The sequence below is a fragment of the Suillus bovinus genome (assembly GCF_016758785.1).
Source record: "Suillus bovinus strain UH-Sbo-P2 chromosome Unknown EDB93scaffold_28, whole genome shotgun sequence".
Classification (NCBI taxonomy): domain Eukaryota; kingdom Fungi; phylum Basidiomycota; class Agaricomycetes; order Boletales; family Suillaceae; genus Suillus; species Suillus bovinus.
The window spans coordinates 238,022-262,467 of record NW_024542084.1 but is presented as its reverse complement, the minus strand read 5'-3'; the positions used below and the strand labels follow the sequence as shown (position 1 = coordinate 262,467).

The 24,446-nt window shown below is 48.1% G+C and overlaps 6 protein-coding genes across 6 annotated transcripts; 2 read left to right on the top strand and 4 right to left on the bottom strand.

The window, feature by feature from the left end:
• Positions 1-787: 787 nt before the first annotated feature.
• Positions 788-2,426, bottom strand: EDB93DRAFT_1104050 (uncharacterized protein; the record flags this gene model as incomplete). Its single annotated transcript, XM_041447380.1, has 9 exons — positions 788-939; positions 1,242-1,311; positions 1,434-1,511; positions 1,723-1,797; positions 1,874-1,894; positions 1,947-2,076; positions 2,159-2,179; positions 2,232-2,272; positions 2,349-2,426. The coding sequence occupies 9 exons, from the start codon at positions 2,424-2,426 to the stop codon at positions 788-790; spliced, it is 666 nt and encodes a 221-aa protein (XP_041307673.1).
• An 899-nt stretch (positions 2,427-3,325) lies between these two features.
• On the bottom strand, positions 3,326-5,667 carry EDB93DRAFT_1250493 (uncharacterized protein; the record flags this gene model as incomplete). Its single annotated transcript, XM_041453021.1, has 5 exons — positions 3,326-4,590; positions 4,644-4,879; positions 4,933-5,240; positions 5,284-5,373; positions 5,431-5,667. 5 exons carry the CDS (start codon positions 5,665-5,667, stop codon positions 3,326-3,328), a joined length of 2,136 nt encoding a protein of 711 aa, XP_041307672.1.
• A 368-nt stretch (positions 5,668-6,035) lies between these two features.
• Positions 6,036-7,100, bottom strand: EDB93DRAFT_1146642 (uncharacterized protein). Its single transcript, XM_041449504.1, has 4 exons — positions 6,955-7,100; positions 6,814-6,870; positions 6,641-6,760; positions 6,036-6,588 (listed from the first exon to the last, which is right to left on the bottom strand). The coding sequence occupies exons 1-4, from the start codon at positions 7,032-7,034 to the stop codon at positions 6,216-6,218; spliced, it is 630 nt and encodes a 209-aa protein (XP_041307671.1). The 5' UTR covers positions 7,035-7,100; the 3' UTR covers positions 6,036-6,215.
• Positions 7,101-7,621: 521 nt separating this feature from the next.
• Positions 7,622-8,417, bottom strand: EDB93DRAFT_1250491 (uncharacterized protein; the record flags this gene model as incomplete). The annotated part of the gene is made up of 4 exons (XM_041453020.1): positions 7,622-7,745; positions 7,803-8,187; positions 8,242-8,328; positions 8,381-8,417. The coding sequence occupies 4 exons, from the start codon at positions 8,415-8,417 to the stop codon at positions 7,622-7,624; spliced, it is 633 nt and encodes a 210-aa protein (XP_041307670.1).
• An 11,344-nt stretch (positions 8,418-19,761) lies between these two features.
• Positions 19,762-20,404, top strand: EDB93DRAFT_1146632 (uncharacterized protein). The gene has a single exon (XM_041449503.1). It carries the CDS (start codon positions 20,108-20,110, stop codon positions 20,345-20,347), a length of 240 nt encoding a protein of 79 aa, XP_041307669.1. The 5' UTR covers positions 19,762-20,107; the 3' UTR covers positions 20,348-20,404.
• Positions 20,405-20,423: 19 nt separating this feature from the next.
• Positions 20,424-24,386, top strand: EDB93DRAFT_1146626 (uncharacterized protein). Its single transcript, XM_041449502.1, has 13 exons — positions 20,424-20,943; positions 20,995-21,213; positions 21,266-21,637; positions 21,691-21,884; positions 21,931-22,096; positions 22,146-22,294; positions 22,343-22,503; positions 22,538-22,756; positions 22,839-22,967; positions 23,028-23,166; positions 23,220-23,869; positions 23,923-24,054; positions 24,099-24,386. Exons 1-13 carry the CDS (start codon positions 20,527-20,529, stop codon positions 24,281-24,283), a joined length of 3,132 nt encoding a protein of 1,043 aa, XP_041307668.1. The 5' UTR covers positions 20,424-20,526; the 3' UTR covers positions 24,284-24,386.
• Positions 24,387-24,446: the final 60 nt, after the last annotated feature.

Below are 24,446 nucleotides of genomic sequence, written 5' to 3'. Positions count from 1 at the left end.
ATGCATATAACTCAAGTCCGAGAAGCAAAAACTTCACCACCGCACACGAAAAGCAGCAAAACTTTATTGCATGTCGGTGTATCGGAAAAGATTGCATATTAGTAACCGCAGCTTATGCCTGTCAGTCACCCATGGGCCCTCGATGATTGCCTTCGACCTTCATGATAGGCTTGCGAATACAAGACGAGAATCAACACTAAATCTGTGCTGGAAGCCTGATCGTATTATCCTGTCATTGTTCGTGTCTCTGCTATCGTCCATCTCGTCTTTTACCAATGCGCATCGAATATGATGAACATTTGACGATTGGTATGCATGATCTTTGATATTGCAAAAACTTCCAATTTGTTATGGTCTTCCACTCTAAGCATCATCCAATTCCCATGTTCTGATCCATCTAGTGCGGGACTGGACTTTGTTCGCCGCACATATTTTAAGAAGAAACCACTTTTCTCTTTCTACACATATTGTCCCAGACTGACAACCGCCATCATCGGAATCACCAATATCATAGCTTCTCTCCAGAATTTTATTTTCTTCATGATCATCAGGCATTGGATTGATACTTCTGATATATCACACAGATACTGCTGGTCACCAACAAATTGTATTCCTTATTGGTCGTCCCAACGGCCTACGACATGGTACCCTCTTCGATGTTCCTACAAAATATCTTTGGGTGTGTCCCATCTTTACCCTTCACCTTCAACTCCACTTCTGCATTATGGGCACGATGACAGTACTCACCTGCGATTGTAGAGCTCTATCTACTCACAAACTCGAGTTCCTACAGAATTGCTGATATTTCGTATACAGCCATGCTGATCTCCGATACTAATCTTGTACATATGGGAGTCTGCACTCCAAGAACTTTGGCCCTCGCATTTGGCATATCTACACTCCACCTGAGGGTGATCAGCCCATCGATCGATGAATAATCTATTCTGACATTCAAAGGTAGGCTTTTTCTATGTAATTTCGTCCAGGATAAGCTCTAACTTGTAAGACTTCGACAGGCCATACATATTCAACACACGATTCTGCGATCATTGCAATTATTGGTTCTTTTTCATGCTTCGTGCTCGGACATGTGATAATCCGAGACAGGTCAAATTCTCGAATTATCAGCTATCTAAACTCGGACACGCCATTTCAACATTCCCTGGTCCCTACGATCCGAGCAGCATAGATGAATTAATGCGACAATTACAAGTATCTGAGCTTTTATAAATCGTGCGCACTTCTTTCTCCCTCAGTCTTTGTGTTAAAATAGCTGATGGACGGTAGCACATGGAGAATTCTCTCGACGAGCTGTTTTAAGTTTTAGATTTGAAGTCAATGTCAATACTATTTCAATATCTCCCAATGAGCGCATCCTCGCAAGTTCAAAACACTTGGACAAGACAGTGCGACTATGGAACCTCAAAACTTACCAGCCCATCGCAACACAACTTCTCCATGAAGACCCAGTGAATTCTTAATGATACTGACAACGCATCTGCTCCCCCAGGCTAATGCTACACCACGATTAGCCCCAAAGATCAAAGACGCTCGCCAAATACCCCAAGGGTTTTTCAATAATGTACGTGATATGCATCTATGGTTGAATGTTAGTGTAACCGGATGCCAATGTGGTTACTAGTTCCAGTCTAGCTCGCATACTCATCCATCCCAATCTCATGGGCAACACGACCGCCCCGCTCTGGCACCGCGTCAACGCACCTTCAGCCGCTTTTCCTCCTTCTGGCGCCGTCCAAAGTCACATAGGGCCACCGAACGCGAGACCCAGCCTCGATCCTACCCTCATGTTCATATTGTGGTTCATTTGGGCAGCAAGAGAACTAGACATCTTCAAACAACTGGTACAGCTCACATTATCTGCCAGAAGACATGTCTGAGCACACTTTGGGGTTCACTAAATTTCACATGAAATGACTTGCTCGTACATAAAAATTTGACCCAGATCTGATACCATATGCATCTCCCATATCTCCAGGAAATTTCACGCCAATCCCGATATGCAAAGAGCTGTAAGTATGGAACCAATTTTTTTCCCCTGATATGCGTCGATTATAGCTAAAAAAAATAACCAGTAACTCGTGCGTCAGCGTCAACGGCTATAGTGACTCGATGATGTGAAGGCAATAATACGACTCACAAGGCAGTGAGACTTAGCGCCCTGTCATGCGGGTGAGTCATGTTATCAGGTCCAGAAAGATGCTGATACTCACACATCTGTTCCATGGGCATGACTGAGTTGGTGGAGTCTATACTGTCATATTCATACATTAAATAGACTGTAATTATCAGTAAATTTCCATACATTAATCATTGTCATTATCATTTACAGGCCAGTAATGTATGAGTAATGTATGAGGGTGAGGATCCCTGCGGATCCCTGTTTTGATGACCAGCTGGTCATACATCACTGATGTATGACTCTCATTGCCCTCAAAAATAGGACAGGTTATATTTGGTACGGTACATATTACCCTTTCGTACCTGTCACATAGGTCTCTGTAGCTTACTTCAGCTTCCTTCCTGTGCCTTTCGTACCTTACATTCTTTCCACATAGGTCTTTGTAGCTTACTTCAGCCTTCTTCCCGTGCCCTTTAGTACCTTACACTTTCAAAGCAGGTAATAGCTTGGGCAAATATATAACTTGAAGTCAATCAACGACTAAGTCCCCCAACTGCAACCATCACATGATGTTCAATAAATTTTTACCAAGTCCCGCCGCTGCCGGTTGTTTTCACCAAGTCCAAATGAGGACATGTAGGATATGGCCAGTCTGTGTGAAGTCATCACATATGTATATATGCTGCAGTACCACATTAATAGAAACTAGTGCATCCATCACTCCTCGAGCTCACCCGTTTCCGAGACATGTGACCGACGCATGATAGTTCTCAAGTCTCCTCACCATCCTCGTACTTTTCTAGGATTGTAGTATTGAGTAATGGGCATGTATTGTGACATTCTCTCAATTTAAATTGCCCCCCTGAGATTGATAGGGCTACAACAACAACAACAACAACAAGTGACAAGGTAAAATAATGTTAACAAACAACCAGTCTGATAGACGAAGTCAAGAGGCACGTGTATCGCAAGATGGGCTCAGAGAGTGGCAGGGACAAGTCAAACACATTGTTTTCTAATGGTTGTTTAAAGCATAGTACTGATATATCACTGATATATCACTCACTTTGCAGGTGCTCCATGGGTAAGAGACTTTGGCCGCTTCTTAGATGTAGAATTTTCTTTACTGATGTTCCTGCTCCCGATGGAGTTGGCAACCTCATTGCGGGTTGACTCCTTGTGCTCTCATTTTGATCGTCTGAGTACAAGGGACTCGTGTTGTCGAGCTCCTTTTGTCGCAGCAGGTTCTGCTGAAGGTCCCACTGAGAGTTCTGCAGGCTGCGTAAGATTTGGAGGTGGCTGGACGATAGGAAGTTCAGCCACAAGGTGCATGAGAGGCTGCTCGACAGTAGGAAGTGCAGGCAATGGAGATGCAGGATGGACCAGTTTGACCACAGTAAGTGCAGGCGTCTCGGACATGGTGTGTTCCGCTGGCGCTACGGAAACAGGTGTTATTGTTGGCGTCTTGACGACAGGAGGTGCAGACGACGTAGAAGTAGGATCGACCGATTCGATGATAGAAAGTGCAGGTGTCTCGGACGCGATATGTGCTGCTGGCACCACGGAAACAGGAGTTACCGCTGGCATCTTGATGACAGGTGGTGCAGATGACGTAGATGTAGAATCGACCGACTCGACAATAGGAAGTCCACGTGTCTCAGACATGATATGTTCTGCTCGCGCCACGGAAATGGGAGTTGCTGCTGGTGTCGCGGATGTAGTGGGGAGTGGTACTGGTGTCTTGGATGCGTTAGTTAGGGTTAGAGTTGCTGCTGGTGTAGTGGGGAGTGGTACTGGTGTCTTGGATGCGAGAGTTGCTGCTGCTGTCGCGGATGTAGTGGGGAGTGGTACTGGTGTCTTGGATGCGAGAGTTGCTGCCAGTGTCGCGGATGGGTGAAGTGAGAGGCTGATGGTAGGCATGACTGGCTGATTAAAAGGCAGACCTGGCCAATTTGGACCCAAAGGCGCATTGAACAAGTCCATCGACTCCAAACTCGACGAGGGATGTGCTGTGGGAATGTGTCCCTCTGGCATGTGAGGGGTGAGTCCGTCATAAAATGTCGACTCCAAACTGGACAAGGGATGTACTGTGGGAGTGTATTCTGGCATGGGAGGGATGGGTCCAAACAAGGCAGAGTTGAAAGATTCCAAGCTGGGTGAATTTGTTGTGGGAGGTGTATATCCATCTGGCATGGGAAGGATGGGTCCATCATTCTCAAACGACGGTGCCAGACCAGAGATGTCAAGAGTAGAGAACATGTCGTACAGTTGGTCATCGGATGGAAGGAGTGATGTATCAGTCAATGGGAGGAGTGATGTATCAGTCGATGGAAGGAGTGATGTATCACTGGTTGTGGTGAAGTCAATCGGCATTAAGGTGGTGTCTTCGAATGATCGAGGAGCAGGCTTAGAGGGTCCTGGACTCGGAGTTCCCTTCCCCGCCGCATCAGCTGGATAGAACAATCAATTGTCATGCACTACAAATTGTGAACTCAGTACTCACGAAAGGCGTGCTTTGTGAAATCTGCATATGGCCTCATAATGCATTCATTAAAATCAGAGTAAGCAAGATTGAAAGTGTTTCCCATCGCTGTGCGTCCCACATGAAAACTTTCAACCTGTATTTTCCCACTCATTCCTGGAGAAGGCCCGCCCATCAACACAGAAAAGGCCCAGCCCGTCTGTTTCGCCAGTCCAGCAAATATATCAGCTAGGACATTGGGTAATTTTTCGATATTCCTGGAAGATGGTAAGTTCTGCAAGTCAATTCACAATGCGTAGATGTGACTTACTCAGTGAAAGAAATGTCATCATCCTCGCTCGAACTCTTCTTGCGGTTCTCGCTCCACTGCTTGATGAAATCAGCTACCTCTGCCTTGATCTCGGGGGTCTCGTTTGCGAATAGAGCACGTGTGTGCTTCTTTATGAGAGATAGCCTGAGTGTCTTAGGTAACACCTGCTTCACATCGCTTCCAACAGTGCTGGTGTCGTCATCCTCTTCATCTGATGTCATGGGACTCAGGCCAGCCTCCCGTGCGAGTACCTTGATCTCCACATCCACAACAAGTTTGATACGTGTCTTGTAGTAAGCCTCGGCAGGCTGTAATGTGCGTGTTCCCTTGAGGCTTGATTGACTAGCCAACATTTTCTCGACAGTACTCAGTAGTCTGTGCTTTCAGCTTGCGCTTGGCACTGTAGTTGCCATACATGTTGCGGAAGCGATGCATTAATTGCTAAAGCTCGAACAATTAGTATTTAGTTTAAATCTCATGTTTATCTATGGCACGTACTTTTTTGCGTGCATCCACCATACTCGCGTTGACGACTTTTTGTTCTGGTGTGAGATCTATGTCGAGGGGGACATCGGGAAACACGTGCTCCCTCTCCGGCCATCTGGCGTGATAATCTTCGAAAAATGGAGCCCAGAATGGAGTATAATCTCCTACTGCCTGGCACTCGAGGTATTGTTCTCGATACTCCTCCATCATTTTAACTTGCTCAGCGGTGAACTTCGAGCGAGGAGCCATTCTAAAATATATTCATTTTTTTAAAAAAACATTAGGCGTGATGAATTTGTCTCATACCTTGGGACTATTCACGCAGGAAAAAATAAGGGCGGGGTGTGCGATGTATGATCCTGGCAAGAGATGTGTCCAGCAATGTATGACCCTTGCCAAGAGATGCGTATAAATCTCACTGGATCCTAAGGTTAGAGATCTTAGATCACATATTGATGGGCGTGAAGCCTAAGGGCGAATCATGAATATGGCAGAAGCAGCGATCCCAGCGTGTACTTACGTGTCCCAGCGCAACAATCAGTTGCACCCGGGGAACTCAAACAACTTATTGACCACTGTCTTGAGAAATTTCCAATGTGCCTTCAAGAAGCGCGGGTACTGGCCGACGATGTACATGATATCTGAGGCGACGACAGCTTTGTTGTCTTTGCCTCGTTTGATTTCGCACAATCCTAAGAGATCCTTGATGACGGTGACAAGGAAGCGTTTTTTGGTCTCTTCATCTATAGAATGGGGGAGGGAGTTCAACATCGTAAATTCACATCAGTCACATGCTATTACCATGACTGAAACAACAAATCCGCCTGATCATACATGACTGCCAGTTCATCAACACCGGAGAGGCTGTGAATGAAAACTTCCTCCAATGCGCTCAGGAGGTGATGGACCTTCTTGCTCGTAACCTCAGCTTGCGCTAGCTTTGGTCCCACACCGTAGAACTGCAGGATTCCAGCCTCCTTTTTATGAGCATCTTTCTCCAGTCTTTGAAGTTTACTGATGGAAGCGCAAATATCTTCGGTGTCGATCGTATTGTCGGTGCGCCCCAGTAACGTGAGGCTGACGGTATCAAGGTAGTCGTATATCACTACATCCAGGCCACCAAGGAAAGTAATAAGATGACTCTCGATACGTGAGGTTGGTGAGATATATCTAGAACAAAACTCAATTAATTGTCTGTGGAAAACAAGAGAGAACAAGTTACCGTTGTCTCTTTTGGGGGCCATTCGGTATCCCAGTGTTTGCATCATTCTTAAGAGGAGATTCGGAGGTTGATATCTCAGCATTGATGCCTTCCGAGTCACCATTGACCTGGTCTTGTGACCTGGAGCATGATATTCAACTCAAACAAATAAGATTGGAGAGTGTTTGACTTACCTGCGTTTGCGTCGACGATAACGCTCTCTGTTTTTGAGGCGGAACTCTTCACGGTTCCTGGAACAGTGAACAGTGGAACCATGGTAAGAGCAACATAATGAGATGATGTGCATGGACTCGGACACTGTAGATATCATGTACTTTTGATAATAATTGTGTCTGTACACAGGAGCAGCTTCTGCCTGCTCCTTGAGAGTGTGATACAGGCGAGGTCGGCCCATGAAGTTCTGTTTCAATCTATGTGTGAGTTAAGTGAAACTCGGTCAGTACCGTGACATGCACGTGAAGTCCATTTGTCAAGTTCATTTGGCATGCACACCACGCAAATTAATGTGAGTTTTATGCACCAGTTACTATGAAATCACTGCAACTAACCGCTTGCTGCTCGGCGTCATTCTGTCAAGTATTTCTTAAGCGCTTTAGTGCCTTCCCTGAAGTATAATCATTTGTGTTCACTGACTATCACCTTCGCAAATATGCAAAACTCAATATTAATACGAGTTTTATGTACATGTAGTGCCACATGCAAACTAACCATTCGCTACTTTGCGCCTTTCACTCATAGAAGTACTTCAAAGCCCTTTGCTGGTAACCGTGTTTTAATAACCATGGACTCTCACCAAAAACACTCAGCTATCTTCAAGATCAGTGGGATATTTCTGCTTGCATTCATATTTCAGTCCGCCGCACACAACACACGCGATGATCATCATAAAACTGTCAATGGATTGGTTCACAACACAACACTAGATAGACACTGAGATACTAGAGATGCTGACTAAATATAAGACAAGATAGCGCAACCCATCTACACCTGCACAGCAGTACCAGCATCAATTGCAGCTATGAGAGCCTCAATGCCCTGATCAATGTTCTCCACCCTACCGAAAATGGTGCGGCTCACACCCAAGACCTTGGGACCAACATTGCCCCTGCCGGAGAGCAGATAAGTGAAGGTAAGTACCAAAACAAACTTAATGAAAACATACCATCCTGAGAACACGCTGATCTTACGGCCCCTTGTGACGTAGTACAGAGGCTGTGCGGCGTCACTGGATAATGGGACATTGAAGTATACGTGCTTGTAAGCGTTGAGCATACAACCTTCTGCGATTGCATCATACACATCATCACCGTCATCCACGACTGTGACAACAGAAGGAAGAGCAATGGTGGGAGCTGCAGGAGCGGTGGACAAGCCGGTGTTATCCACAACAGTCACAACAGAAGCTGTGGGAGCAGCCGTAGGAGTAATAGACGAGCTTATTTTGGGCACAGCTGAGCTCTTAGCATCTGCCGGCTCCGCATCAACGCTCAATGAAGAAGAGGTTTGCAAATCAACGGTGTTTGCAGCACAGGCTCCTCCACGAGGTTCTACATATGCACATTAATGATCTCCATAAGGGAAATGATTCTAAGGGAGCTTACCGCCGATATCAGATAGAAGTTTAGTCGCTATAACTGTGCGATCATTGTCGGTGAGATTGAGTACTGACAACAACTTGATGACGGCGTCTGGGAGCAAAGAATGAGCGTGATACACCTTGAAGATATAGACCGTACTCACCCAAAGCAGGGCTGGTGTCTTTTATAACGCAGGTCATCGTGTAGCATAGTTGAACAAATGAGAAAGTGATATATGAGTGATGTATGAGATGGACAGATAAACAAAGACTCGCCTTTTATCCCATCAAGGGCAGACTTCGATGCTTGTTCCCTGCGAGGTCAGCGGTGGACAAGAGGAGGATCAATGGAGAATCTTGGTAATGGCAATGCGTTGGGTGGTTGAATAGATGTGAAAAGCAATGCATGAGTGATGTATGAGACGAGCAGATGGACAAAAACTCACCAATCTATCACGTCAAGGCCAGACTTCAATAGTTGCACCCTACGTGGTTATTGGTGGACCCGACCAGTTGAGACGAACAGATGGACAAAAACTCACCATCTATCCCGTCAAGGCCAGACTTCAGTAGTTGCTCCCTACGTGGTCATTGTTGTTAATAGTTTGTTTATCGATACGTCGAGAATCAGCTTACCTAATCACGCAAGTACATACAGGCACGTTAGAGTTACACACCTCAGTCCGTTACACTACGAGTACGAGACTGAGGTGAGACATTCATTTAATATTCTAATACTCTTATTGACTCTCGTAGTATACACTCGTTTATTCTAGGTTAGTTTATAGTCCGTTACACTATGAGTACGAGACTGAGTATACACTCGTTTATTCTAGTCTAGTCCATCCGTTCGCTCTCGCACGTCCTACTACAAAACAAAAGGTTATGAGCCCTGACTGAAGCTCAGTCAACAAATAGCCTAGTAGTGACTCTATCCTACTCCTCGCACAATGTCCAACAATCCATCAATCTCGCAAGCTCAAAGTTCAAACTCGCAACCAACTGCCTCGTCAGCATCTAACTCCAGGAAAGCCATACAAGGCTTGAACCGCCTCTATGATATCCCGTCGTTAGAGAACGATGGTTCAAATTTTCAGAACTGGAAATTTAGAGCTAGGAAAGTACTCATCGTACGAAAGCTCTGGGGTATTGTTGAAGGCTCAGAAGTCCAGCCATCTGCTTCTGACCCTGACGCGGTCCAAGATTGGCTAGAGAAGAACGATGAAGCACATGCACAGATCACGCTCACGCTAAAGGACGAACCTCTAAACGGAGTCCTACACACGGTGTTAGCATCTGATGCATGGACAAAATTGTGCGAGCGATATGAAGGGAAAGGAAAGCAGAGTATAGCCTACCTTATAGGCGAATTATTCCGCGGAACACTCTCGGACGAATCTCCTATGGAACCGCAACTTAACGCTATGCGACAGAAAGCTCTAGTGTTGAACTCACTTGGTCAAGCTCTAGACGACTCCCTGGTGGCCATAGCTATGGTCATATCCCTCCCATCTTCATACTCGACTCTCCGAACAATACTCATGTCGATGAGCGACAAGATCACAATCGAAGGCACCATTAGCCAAATTCTAGTCGAAGAAAAGTCGTGGCGAGGTCCTGAATCACAAACGGCCCTCGTAGCCAAGACTTCGGACAAGTCAAAGGAGAACTCGAGGACGGACAAGAAGAAGAAACCTGGCAACTGCAACTATTGCAAGAAGCCAGGTCATTGGGAGAGAGATTGTCGAAAGAAGAAAGCCGATAAGGCTAAGAGCAGTGACAAGGACAAGGATGACGAAAAGGACAAATCCAAGGCCGAGTTGTCAGCAAAAGTGGCACATGTAGTCGGAGATGACACACCATCACTACAGCTGTTCGTTGCACATGGACCGAAACACGAGTCACATCCAGCAGAGTGGATCGTGGACTCCGGTGCATCAGCGAGTATGTCGTGTCAACGAGACTGGTTCAAGACATTTCACATGCTAGTTCCCACACAGCGTGTCATAGTTGGGGATGGCCGGTCAATCGAAGCTACGGGGATTGGAAGCTGTTACAATAACATTTACTCCTATTTCATTTTTCCTTTTCTTGTAACCATGCCACCGATTCTAGACTCGCCTAGACTCGGCTATTCTCTTATCAAGCGGGCTGTCCGCACTTCTCTTCTTGATTGTAACATAGATACTATCTTGCACCGCATGGCGGTTTCACCTATCTTTACTATCTTGATAGGTTGTACTCTTTTCCTATCTTTGTTACCATTCTTGTCACGGCTACGCCGCTTTCTTTTACCTATATAAACCCCATGTACCATAGATGTATTCCTTAACTTAATCTACTGGGTTTTCCCCTTGAATCCTGATCTACTAAGGTCCCCACCCTTAGTAGCCTGAACTCTGATTCTAAGGCAGTCACTCACTGTCTTAGCCTGAAACCTTTGATTGCGGTAGAAGTGCTAAAACCACTCGCCGCTGATCCTGCATAGAAGCCGCGGCTCGTGCAGTAGGAACCACCAGAAACCTTCCTTGTATTAGGAAGGCCGACGAACTGTTCGCCCGATAGGTCTATCTTGACCGGCAACAGCAGAACTACCCCAGTCGTAACAGAAGCATAGAGTTAGAAGTCGAAATCGGAGATGCGCAAACTCGACGAACCGTTTTGCAAGACACATACTATGTTCCCGACCTAGATGGCAACCTGTTGTCAATCCCACGCTTAGCAAGCAAAGGATACGAAGCAATCTTTGGACAACATACCTGCACAATAACTCGCAATGGCTCGATAGCAGCACTAGCAAAACGGCAACAGTCCCTATACATATTAAAGGGACGCACTTGCATTAGCGAAAGTGCTTACATTGTCGAAGGCCCAAGCCCGCTGCTGAATGCGGAAGAACCAATCACGGCTCTCGCAGCATGCACATACTCGTCGAAGGCAACGTTCGAGACCTGGCATAGACGCCTTGCCCATATCGCCCCCGAATCCGTGAAGGAACTGTTCGAAAAAGACATGGTCAGAGGGATGGAAGTCTCGGGATCAATCACTCACGAAAAGCAAGTTTGCAAGCCCTGCCTCGAAGGCAAGCAGGCACACAAGCCCATCCCAGACGAATCCATGATTGAAAATCCCCGGGTCTTACACAGGACATATTCTGATGTCTGTGGACCCATGGAGACCACTTCACGAATGGGACACCGATACTTCGTTACATTCATTGATGCCTGCTCGCATCACGTCATGGTCAAACTTCTCAAAACGAAGGACGAAGCACTTGGACTCACGAAAGTATACTTCGAGCGAGCAGAGGCAGAAACGGGCGAACGCGCAAACTATTTTCGCAGTGATGGAGGCGGGGAATATGGCTCTGGTGACTTCCTAAAGTACCTCGAGTCAAAGGGCATTCATCATGAAAAAATGAATGCTTACACTCCACAAGAAAACGGAGTCGCCGAACGAATGAATCGAACCCTCGTCGAATCAGCGCGAGCCATGTTAAACGATGCTGGACTTCCGAAGAAGTACTGGGGTGATGCCATACTCTACACGGCCCACATACTCAACAGAGTGCCAACTCGTGCCCTGAAGAAGAATATAACACCGCATGAGGCCTTTACTGGCAACAAACCGTCAGTAGCGCACTTGAGAATCTTTGGCTGCAAGGCACACATGCACGTACCTGATGAGCGCCGTCAAAAGCTCAATGCAAAATCCTTCGAGTGCATCCATTTGGGGTATGCCGAACACCGTAAAGCCTATGTCTGTTTGCAGAGGTCCAGTGGGCGAGTAATAGAGTCGAGGGACATCGTGTTTGTTGAAGGGGATGATGAAGAGTCAAGCCGAGTGAAGATAAGTGTTGAAAACACTGAAATTCGTCAAGTCGATAAGCAACAAGACCAAACGAAATCACACAACTCACTGGCAAACCCAGGTCCAAGCGAAAACGGACAAGTGCACATCGAAGAGGTCACAAGCGAAGATGAGAACGAAGACTCGGACCCTGAGCAAACAGAACAGGAATTCCCTGTACTATCTGTAGGTCAACACGAAGTTAGCTCTCGAACCTCGCAACGAACCTCCACAAGGCGTCGCGCACAGCCAGAAGGTCCTCCGGCACCATACCCACGTCCAATTCCTCCACGCGAAATCAGACGCTCAACCCGCATATGAAAGACACCAGTTCCTGACGACGATCCCCGTTATTTCGTCAACGCGTATGATAGATCAACACTCAAGACTCACCAGGAAGCTACTGTGGAGACAGAGGAAATTCCCAGTACGAGGGGAGAAGAGAGAGCTGAAAACGTCGAAGATGAGAGTGAGGAAGAAACTGAGGGAGAAGAACGAGCTTACCATGCGGAAACGGCCGAAGAACCTAGGACGTTTGAAGAAGCAGCAAATCGGCCAGATGCGGACCTATGGCAAGCTGCCATGCTGGAGGAGCTGAAAGTATTTGAGAAGATTGGCCTATATGAGGCAGTGGAGCGGCCGAAGGACCGGAAAGTCATCAAGTCGAAATGGGTGTACAAGATTAAGCGCGGCCCTACTGGGGAGATTGATAAGTACAAGGCACGCCTAGTGGCAAAAGGATTTACCCAAGTCGAAGGTATCCGACTACACCGAAACGTTCGCGCCCGTGACGAAATTCTCCACGATCCGAATTCTCCTTGCAATCGCAGCAAAATTCGACCTAGAAATCCATCAGATGGACATGAAGTCAGCGTTTCTGAATGGTGAGCTAGAAGAAGAGATTTACCTCGAATTACCCCCAGGATTCGATGACTCGGACAATCTAGTGTGGAAGTTGAAGCGACCACTGTATGGCCTTAAGCAGGCACACAAAGCTTGGTATAAGCGGCTCTGTACCGTCTTCAAAGGCTTAGGTTTCTCGCGCTGCGAAACTGAGCACAGTGTGTTCTACAAGATCGTGAATGGGACCCACCTGATTGTTGCAGTCTATGTTGATGACAAGATGATCTTCTCGAAGTCACTGAAATTGATCAATCAGCTGAAGAAGCAATTAGAGGCCGAGTACGAATTAACGGACCTGGGAGAGGCCCGTTGGATCCTCGGGATGGAGATAATCAGGGACCGGGAGAAGAAGACAATCGAGTTGTCGCAACAGCGATACATCGAGACGATTCTCGAACGTTTCGGCATGCAGGATGCGAGACCTGTCACTACACCTATGGACTCAAACACCAGGTTGGTCAAACGAGATAGCGCAGAGGTAGACACCAAACCTTATCAGAGTGCGCTCGGCGCATTGATGTACGCGATGCTCGCAACTCGTCCAGACCTCGCATTTGCAGTGGGCGCATTGAGCAAGCACTCTGCTACCCCAGGAAATGAACACTGGAACGCATTGAAGCGTGCATACCGTTATCTACGCAAAACGTCTAACAAACGACTCACCTTCAGAGGAAATGGAGAGACGAGCCTGCGCGGTTTTGTGGATGCAGACTGGGCATCGGACGTCAACGATCGACGTTCAATAACGGGCTATGTCTTCTTGATGGCGGGCAGCGCTGTAAGCTGGCAGTCAAAGAAGCAAGACTCTGTGGCACTATCCAGCACCGAGGCTGAATATATGGCGGCGGCATCAGCAACGAAGGAAGCAATATGGATAAATACCTTTCTGGACGAGCTACAATTTCCCCAGTCCCAGAAAACACTCCTTCTCATTGACAATCAGTCCACAATCTCTCTCGCGAAGAACGCCGTATTCCACAGCCGCACGAAACATATTGCGATCTGTTATCATTTCATCCGCGAGAAAGTTGATGCCGGCAAAATCGAACTCGAATATGTCCCTACGAACACCCAGATCGCAGACGTTTTGACGAAGCCGTTAGGAAAAGTGAAGCACGAGTGTTTCATCGAGGGAATGGGAGTAAGTTGATAGCTGATAACTCGCCGAGTGGGCGTGTTGTTAATAGTTTGTTTATCGATACGTCGAGAATCAGCTTACCTAATCACGCAAGTACATACAGGCACGTTAGAGTTACACACCTCAGTCCGTTACACTACGAGTACGAGACTGAGGTGAGACATTCATTTAATATTCTAATACTCTTATTGACTCTCGTAGTATACACTCGTTTATTCTAGGTTAGTTTATAGTCCGTTACACTACGAGTACGAGACTGAGTATACACTCGTTTATTCTAGTCTAGTCCATCCGTTCGCTCCCGCACGTCCTACTACGAAACAAAAGTCATTGGTGGACCGACCAGTGGAGGATCAAATTACAAGGCCAGACTTCCTTCCATGGTTATTGATATGGGTGGACTAGTGGATCAAATTTCGAAGTCTTTGATAGTCTATTATGTAACGAGGAACGAGTGTAGGAACAGAATTAAGTCTTTGCGCAAGCGTCGGAAGCAGTACGAACCTTCTGACTTCGTACTGTGACGTCGCGCCGTATCGTCTCAGTCGTCCTCAACGACAACGTTCTTCCTCCTTTTCTTTTCTACATTCCTTCTGCTCTTTCTATCACTCTCAGAAACACCCAGTCAATTTCTCAAAACACACTCTTAGCAAACACTCCAAATTCACCCGGCCTACCATGGAACGCATCTTAGCGGACCCAGCGCTGGAAGCGCAGCCCAATTTCGAGTCAGCAGCGTACGCGGGATGGCTCAATGCCCTTGTGGCAGGGGGCATAGCCAGAGAAGATGCACTCGAGCAAATGGCTGTGGGCTGGAGACTCGAGCGCCAGGAGCGCATCCTCCTTTGGCAGCAACAGAATGAGGAAGACGCCCGCACCTTGCAAGAACAGCTAGAGCGCGAGAGAGCCGAAAAAGAGGCTGAGGAACAGTTAGAGAGACGCGAAGCTGAGAAGAAAAAGCCCAAGATTAACGATTTTGATGATGGGGCCGTTGTCGCAGACGTTATCATACCTCGCCCATCCCAGTATGCCATCCAAAAGGTCAAGAACATGGAGTACGTAGAATTATGGTACTTCAGTCCTGACGGTTGCCACGAGGCTGCCACCACCTCTAGGTCCACATCAGACTCAGATGATGCTTTTGGCTTCGCCAAAGTGGATGGTATGGTCGCCCTCAAGACGATAGTGTCTTTCAAAGCTTCTCAGAAGGCTCTACAGGACCACGACCTATCTTGGCGGCAATTCGACCTCGCAAAGACCAGCTTTCTCGTTCACATTGAAAAGAACAATTGGCCGCAAAAGCATCAGCAGGCTTTAGCGTTATTTTTCACGCTCATTACCAACCATGAGCATCGCATGCGTCCACGAGGAGAAAAGGCTCTGCTTCGCTACGCGGGATTTGTGCGCCGTGAATGGCATGATCGCTTAGCGCAAGACCAAGGGTTCAATATTGGTTTATTCAATAATGCCCTGTACAACTCGATATCCGACGATGTCTGGGAGGCCGAACGAGATGAAGGTCTCAAAATGGTGCGTAGCGCATTACCCACCAACATTCAATCACTGACCAAATTCTTTTATATATTCAATCTCATGTCGGAAACGAACCCCGCTGGCTGTCTAAATGCTTTCACTCTTGGCTGTCCTTGCTTTTGGGGTACAATTCCCCATCTGCTATCCATGTGCTATTGCATATATGACTTCGTCTTTTGTCTTCCGCTCTCCCTTGCTTGCGCTCTCTACGCTGTCGCTCCATCTACCCTCATGCTAACTCAAACTCCCGCTTTCACTGTGTCCCTCTCAAACACTTAACCGCTGCTTCGCTTACACCCACACTGCTTTCGCACTTTCCTGTATACCATGGCTTAACAAAATCTTTGCTTTCATATAATTGTTCGAATCCTGGCTTACTCGAATCCTTTCATGCTCGCTCTATTGCACTCAGTTGCAACATTCGCTCGCAGTTCCCAACACTTCTTCCCGTTCTCGGGGGAGAGATGTGAGTTCCAGCCGAAATGGGCACGCAGAGACAGTACCTTTTGTGAATGATGGCCGCTATCACCCATACCGCCCTGCTAACCAAATGGCGAAAAAACTGCAGAAGTTGCAGCAGTTTTTTCCAGCGGGCGCAGGCCAAACCAGCCCATCAGCCTGCGCCCTCTGCCTTGGCTGATTCCGTCACCCCATCCACAAATGTGCATCCGAGTTCCTATGGGACAAACGAACCAAAACTCGATGTCGTCGAAACGCAGAGGGTCATTTGGTCAATCCAGAGGGCCTCGAAATCTGCTACGACTGGCAGAGACCCAAGGGATGCACCAATCCCTCTCGAGCTCACGTGCACGAATGTTCGGGGTGCGGAGCAAAGGATCACGGAGCTCAAGACTGTCCTCAAAGCGAGAGCATCTAATGCTATCACTCCCTATAGGCCCGAGGCCTGGCTGCAGCTTCTCATTTCGTCAAATCTCATACGTAAATATGCACATATTCCGAATGGTTTTCGCTTCGGTTTCATGGGCAGTGTCCCAACCATATCTCAAACTTATATCCCACCTAATAGCCCCTCGCTACATGCACATTTTGACGCTTTTGCTGCTATTCTGGACCGTGAATATTCCACTGGTCGTTATATCGGACCTATATCTAAATTGGAGACTGAAGAACTCATCGGTCCTTTCCAGACAGCCCCACTCTCCATGGTTCCTAAGCCAGGAAAGCCAGGAAAATTCCGCCTTGTGCAAAACCTCTCGTTCCCGCTTCGTCCATCAGCCACTATATCATCCATTAATTCCTCTATCGACTCTAACTTATATCCGTGCACATGGGGTACAGCATCGACGATCTGTCTACTCATCTGGTCTCTCCCCCCAGGATCTCAGGCAGCCGTTCGTGACGTGGCCGAAGCCTACCGCACAGTACCTCTTCATCCTTCTCAATGGCCGGGCCTGGTTGTCAGGACAGGAGAAGACAGCTTCGCCATTGATTCTAGCTTTTGTTTCGGGTTCTCGGCATCAGCAGGAACCTATGGCGAGGTCGCAGATGCTGGCGCAGACATATTCCGATCACAAGGAATTGGCCCGATATCCAAATGGGTGGACGATCACCTATTCATTCGGATTCTGCGAGAGCACCTTGCTAGCTACAATAACCTGCGCAAATCTCGTGCCGCTATCATTGCACGAAATGGTGGCATGCTCATTGAAGGAGGTCGAAAATGGTATCGGGGTTCAACTATGCCTGACGACAGAATTGAAGAGTTTGATGAAGACTGTTCGTTTCCCATCATTGATCTCTCAACAGCCTCCCCACGATCCCCAGAAGATGCTCGCTTCACATTTTGCTTTGACGACATCAACCGCCTATCCAAAATTCTCGGAATACCCTGGGAGCTGGCAAAAGACATCCTTTTCTCGTCATGTGCCCCCTTTATTGGCTTCCTCTGGGACATCGAGTCGCGTTCTGTCTCGATCCCACAGAGCAAGAAGGAGAAGTACGTGGCAGCTATCAAAGAATGGGAGATTCGATCTTCACACACGCTACGGGAAGTCCAGGAGCTTTATGGGAAGCTCTTACATGCTTCTCTGGTCCTCCCAGCAGGAAGAGCTTACCTCGTTTCTCTCGAGACCATGCTATCCATTTTTCACGACCGTCCGCACATGCCTCGTTCCCCCCCCAAGCACACAGGTAATGACCTCCGGTGGTGGAAAGCCAGCCTCTCACAATCACTCGTCTCTCGGCCAATCCCAGGGCCCGTCGAAATCATTGACCCCTCGGCTTACTCAGACGCTAGCTCAGGCACTGGTATCGCGATTTGGATCAATGGCAGATGGCGAGCGTGGTGTCTCCTCCCAGGCTGGAAAGCCGAAGACAGAGACATTGGCTGGGCAGAGGCAGTCGGCATGGAATTCCTCATTATTGCACTCCTCGGTTTATGCCCAACGGGCAGCTGCATCAAAATATTCGGGGACAACCGGGGAGTCGTTGAAGGGTGGTGGAAAGGGCGTAGCCGCAACAGGGCCACCAATACCGTCTTCAAAAGGATCCACGAGCTCGCCGCATCTACGCAATGCACTTTCCTCACGCGCTATGTACCCAGCAACTACAACCCAGCGGATGGCCCATCCAGGGGAATCTACCCTCCCTCAGACCTTCTGCTTCCCCCAATTAGCATCCCCCAGCCACTCCAACCCTTCGTCACGGACTTTGACAATCCCGCTATCCCTTCTGAGTGCCATGCATGCAGTAAGAAACTCAAAGCGCTCCCACACGTCAATGACCGAGCCCGCTCACGAGAATCAGCTGAGCACCTCAATGACGAGCTCCGTCGTCAAGGAGAAGAGCTCTTTAAAGCGACGCAAGCTTAGTAAGTCAGCGAACATCACACTGCAGGCTTCCCCCTCATCGAGATTCTTAGTTGCAGCTTATCCTGCTAATCTCACCCCTCATATTTCCGTCCTAAGACCCCATTGCACAGCAAAAGACAGGCTCCGTCTTTGGCGACCAGCCACAGACGACACATCAATATCTTGCCTCCCCCACGCAGATGCACAGCGCATTCAAGATGTCATGATCCACGCATGGGCTGGCAGCACCCAGGAGGCATATGGAAGCGGCATCCTCGCCTACCATGTTTATTGTGACTCGCACTCCATCAATGAAGCCATGCGTGCACCCGCGTCTTCTGAACTCATTTCAGCTTTCATTTCAGACTTAGCCGGATCATATTCAGGGAAAACTATATCAAGTTATGTCCACGGTATTCGCGCATGGCATATTTTGCACGGAAAATCATGGTCCTTAGATGATGACAAAATAGATGCTATGCTGAAAGCGGCCAAGAACCTCACGCCCTCGTCATCAAGAAGGAAGAAAAGACCACCATACACCGTGGCTTTTATAACTAGCATCTTGCAGAAACTAGACCCCAACAACCCTCTCGATGCTGCAGTGGGTAGCTGTCTCACAACAGCCTTTTATTCAATGGCCAGAGCTGGAGAATTCACGATCCGAACTCTTTCATCATTTGATCCCTCCATTCACGTCAAACGCTCCGACATTCGTCACGAAACAGATCGCAATGGGCTCGCGACTACCATTTTTCATTTACCCCGCACGAAAACATCACAAAACGGGGAGGACGTTTTCTGGGCGAAACAAGAGGGTCCCACTGATCCTGAGGCCGCATTATCCAACCATCTCAACATCAACAACCCCCACTTCGACATCGCACTCTTTTCCTATAAGTTCGGCGAGGCACACCGTCCTTTGACGAAAACAAAGTTCATTGCAAGGCTTGCTCGCGCTGCAAAGGATGCTGGCCTCGACCCATTGCAAGGCCACGCTATCAGAATAGGTGCTACCTTGGAATACCTCCTCCGAAACATCCCATTCGAGGTCGTCAAGACAATGGGAAGGTGGGCCAGTGATGCCTTCCAGATCTATCTTCGAGATCACGCTCAGATTCTCGCACCATACCTTCAAGCAACACCCGCCATTCAAGATGAATTCCTGCGGCACACAATGCCCCGCGTTCGGTAACGGCTTCTTCATGTAAGCATCCATTCTCCTCCTAGTCTTATGGGTATCTTCGGTTCGCTCGATGCGTCGTCGAACTCCTAGACAGTTGGGAACCGCAGCTCACCTTTTATCTGGCAGGACACGCAACTCGGGACCGGGAGGCGCTGCGCGCCTTCGCCCAAATCGCTCAGAATAGGATATATCGAGGATCGTGGACATCGAATGTTCATAGCACAGTAGTAGAGGCAATATTAATTGAATTCTCCAAGCAGAACTGCTCCAAGTGACTCGCAAAGATTGATAGTCTATTATGTAACGAGGAACGAGTGTAGGAACAGAATTAAGTCTTTGCGCAAGCGTCGGAAGCAGTACGAACCTTCTGACTTCGTACTGTGACGTCGCGCCGTATCGTCTCAGTCGTCCTCAACGACAACGTTCTTCCTCCTTTTCTTTTCCCCACCCACCGCTCCCTTTTCAACATGCGATGGTTCGTGCCAACACTCAAGCATCGCTCATCGCTCTCCCTCTTTGGTGGTCCGGACTGCGCCTGATCCCTGTCATGAGTAGCTCGCGATGGTTTTCTTTTCCCTCCCACCCTCGCAGCTCACCTTTTATCTGGCAGGACACGCAACTCGGGACCGGGAGGCGCTGCGCGCCTTCGCCCAAATCGCTCAGAATAGGATATATCGAGGATCGTGGACATCGAATGTTCATAGCACAGTAGTAGAGGCAATATTAATTGAATTCTCCAAGCAGAACTGCTCCAAGTGACTCGCAAAGATGAGAATCTTTGTTGATGGTTGTATCCGTAACGGATCGATCGATCAAGCCGGATCAAGCCGGATCAAGCTGTTTGCGCAAACCACAGGAATATTGCCCTTCCGGTTTGCATAGTACTTGCCAATGCAAGCAACTCCAGTTCTATTTGAGGCTTTTGGGCATCTCAGCGACTTCTTTGCTCATCGCCCGTGTGTTAGGTGGGGTGAAAAACACAAGTCCATACAGCGTCTGTCCGATAACTGGCCTGTCATGGTGGGCCGACCAAGCAAGAAAGCGAAGTTCTCGCGCTATGTTGACGTGAATGAGGCTCGTCCTGCACCTGTGTACGACCGTTTTCGTTCCTATGGGATACAGCACAATGGCGACTTGTCCGTCGACACTACATACATGCTTTCTCAGCCTACCGATAATCATAACCCCTCATCTGAGTCGTCTCCTGTTTTACCGAGTCTCGATGACTGGAATGAAATACAATATCAAGACCCCGAGCCTCAGGGACAAGAATCAGAACACATACCGAAGAGAAAAAGGCCTGGCGCAGTATGTCTTTTGTACTTAGGATGATGAAATGCTCACTCCAATATTTTGAAGGACAACCCCCTGTTACAATGGCTGCACGAACGTTCTGCTTTCTTGGATGAGCTCATCCGTCTTGAAGGCCGTGGTAATGAGTGGACGCTTTTGAATTGTCGTTGCGGTACCGACAATGCAATCCCTCTTTACCGTTGTAGAGATTGTTTTGGCGTCGAAATGGTCTGCCAGGCGTGTATTATTCCCCGTCACTTAAGCAATCCCCTTCACCGTATAGACGTATGTGTTCTTCATTTTTATTTTCCTTATTTGTTTATCGCAATATTACCAGATGTGGAACGGCAAATTCTTCGAGAGTGTAACATTAAAAACTCTCGGATTGCGCGTGCAGCTAGGCCATACGCCTGGTGAGCGCTGCTACAATGCCCAGCCGGTGTCTGGCGACGAATTTACGGTAATTGATGCGCATGGCATCCATGATGTCGCTGTAGACTTCTGCGGATGCGAAACTGCGCAGATACGCTACAAGCAGCTTCTACGAGTTCGGTGGTTTCCAGCTACCACATCCGACCCTCGAACAGCGGCGACATTCAGCATCCTGGAATTGTTTCATTTGCTCTCTTTCGAGTCGAAAGTATCTTCGTACGAATTTTACCATAGTTTGGCAAGGCGGTCAGACAACACAGGAACCTCGCCAATCAAGGTATAGTGACATGTGAAACTCCTCCATTAAATTTGATTGATCCGCCCTTTTAGGATCGTTATTCGGAGTTCATGCGGATGATGCGAGAATGGCGTCACATAATGCAACTCATGCGCACTGGTCGTGGCCATGATCCCAAAGGTATCGAAGCAACACCAAATGGGGGGTGTGTTGTACCATGCCCAGCATGTCCACATCCAGGAATCAATATTCCTGACGGATGGGAGGATTCACCACCTGACATTAGGTAAGTAACGCATCCTATGTGCTTGCCACGGTGCTCAGTTTTACAGGTGGCGGTATGCGTTATTCCTCGCCATTGATGCCAACTTTCGGCTGAAGCGCAAGGCTGTATCTAGCGATGATCGCGACCCGAGTCTTAATTCAGGATGGGCTTATTTTGTGGAAGAGGATGCTTACAAGAAGTTTCTGTCTGAACGAAGCACAGAACGGCAAGAAGTATGTATCCTATTCGTCCTGTTTAGTAGCATGATCTGATGGTAGGCAGAGAAGCACCTGCGTCAGTCACAACGCGGTGAATACTGCGGATACAAAGGCGTCCCGAGGACTTGCAGCAACCAGTGTTGGGTCTGTTGTTTGTGCACGACACGAGATGAGACTTCCCAATAGCGTAGGCGACCTCCAGAAGGGAGAAAAGTAGGAGGTCATATTTTTTCAGACTCTATGATACTAACTACTAGACAGGTATATAAACATGGATTACCTTGTTTTTTCGGTCCTCGTCAGCTTCGGCCTTGCTGTATTCAACTTGTCCTATGACATCGCCTGTCAGTGGCATAAGAAACTCTGGTCTCGCAATACCACCATGCCACAACGACTGCAATTTAACCGTGAAAACAAGACAGGTTCGCTTTTTTGTCCCGAAATTTCACCTTAAAGCCCATATCCAGGCTTGCCAAACAACATTCTCGTTTAATTTCTCCAAATGGGTGGGGCGGACCGACGGAGAGGCACCCGAACGTGGTTGGGCGGATATCAATCGTGTTGCAACGAGTACAAGGGAGATGGGGCCTGGTAACCGTCGTGACACGCTCGACGATCACTTCGGTGATTGGAATTGGAAGAAGACCACTATGTTGGGTACGTTGTTTTATCATCGTCTGTTTTATTTGATTGATGTATTGTTAATAGGGCGCACTCTACTGCGCAAACTCAAGGAAGCCGCCGTGGCTGCTTCGAGCCCATCGTGAAGAACTCGCTGAACTTGAAGATGCAATCGATGCGTCAACATTAGCATTGTGGCGTGCGGATGTAGAAGCATGGGAGGAGGACAATACAAATGCAAACCCCTTTGAAAGTCGAGTCGTTCGTGCGTCGGTTTCGTTGTTTCTACCCTTCTATACTGATGAACTGTTTGCCGTGGTTCTAGCGATGACTCAAGCTACGGTTCGCTTGGAATTCGCAGAACGTGAAATACGTGACTTGCAAGATGGAATCGACTTGTCCCTTCATGCTGAGATTTCACCCAGCATGCTCATAGCAAATGGGCTCGAGCTCGAAGACCAGCAGTATGTCTCAGGAACTCATTTGTTTTCATTTGTTGCTAAATAATATATTACAGGCGGCGTCTATGTGCGGACAGGAAAACGTCAAGCCAAAATCCTACTGACAACCAGAAGGCCAAAATGCAAACGCGCTCAAACGCGCTGCAACGCAAGCTCGACGCCTGGATCCAAGTTCAAACATTGTACATGCCTGCCGTCGCTTCCCTTCGCCTTCGCGCCCAGCATGATGACAGCCCCCAACACGAAATGCCTGAGGATTTCGTTCTTCTCCTTCCATCACAACTCGACACCACAACTCCCTGCGATCCCTCATTGTGCCAAATCGAGTGGCAGCTTCGGTACGCACAGGTCGATGATGCCTTAAACGACGTTCGTCAAAACATCCGCCTCCACGCCCATCTTAACACATTCAAGACCCTGCACGTCCGTGGTCAGCGAGCGAGTACCCGTGCGCGGAGTGCTCTTGACCTCGCAGAGGCAAAAAAATGCGCCAGCCGACTCAAATATGAGGCCGCTCGCGTGGCACTTGATAAGCTCGGGGATCGTCTAGGTATGGTAGGCTTCAGAGACATATTTCGGCCGTTGAACGTGTCGGATATGCGGCCTATGGGCGATGCAGCGGGCCAATCAGAAGGGAGACGCGACATCCCCTGGATATGGAAGGCGCCGGGTGTTTTGCAGAATAACGACGTGGGTCTTCAAGATTGTAAGTTGCTCGTTGCACGATCCTCGGAGTTTGTCTCATTATGACACTGTCAGGTTTACGTGTCGAGTGGTGTAAGGCCAGGGCACGAGCGTCCCGCTGGTCCGAAGAGTTCTCTTTGCTTATTGAGGAGATGCAAAGAGTATTGGTGTTTTTCCGCTGGGAAATGACTCAGTGGAATGAACGAAGTACTGCGCGGTCTTTTACTAAGGATGCTGACCGCGAGGGGAAGTATTGCTTACTGCAAAGCGCCAAGTCTCTGTACGGGAGGGTCTGGTAGCGCGTTTCTCGACGCTTTGGAGTGGTACTCTATCCGCTGTGATCTCCGAGCTTGATCCGGTCCCTGAAATCGACAACGAGGCCGACGATCAAACACCATCTTTGGAAGGGCCTCCATTACAGCGTGATGACGAGTAGTATTACATTCTGTTCCTACATTCTGTTCCTTGATGAGTAATCTAATGTGCCTTATGTCTTCGATCTTCGAAGAAGTCAGGAAGAGCCTGTGTGATAAAAGGGAGGTAAATGGATAAAGGGCCCTAATGTATGACTCGAAATACTGGGGGGAGAAGGCACTAAT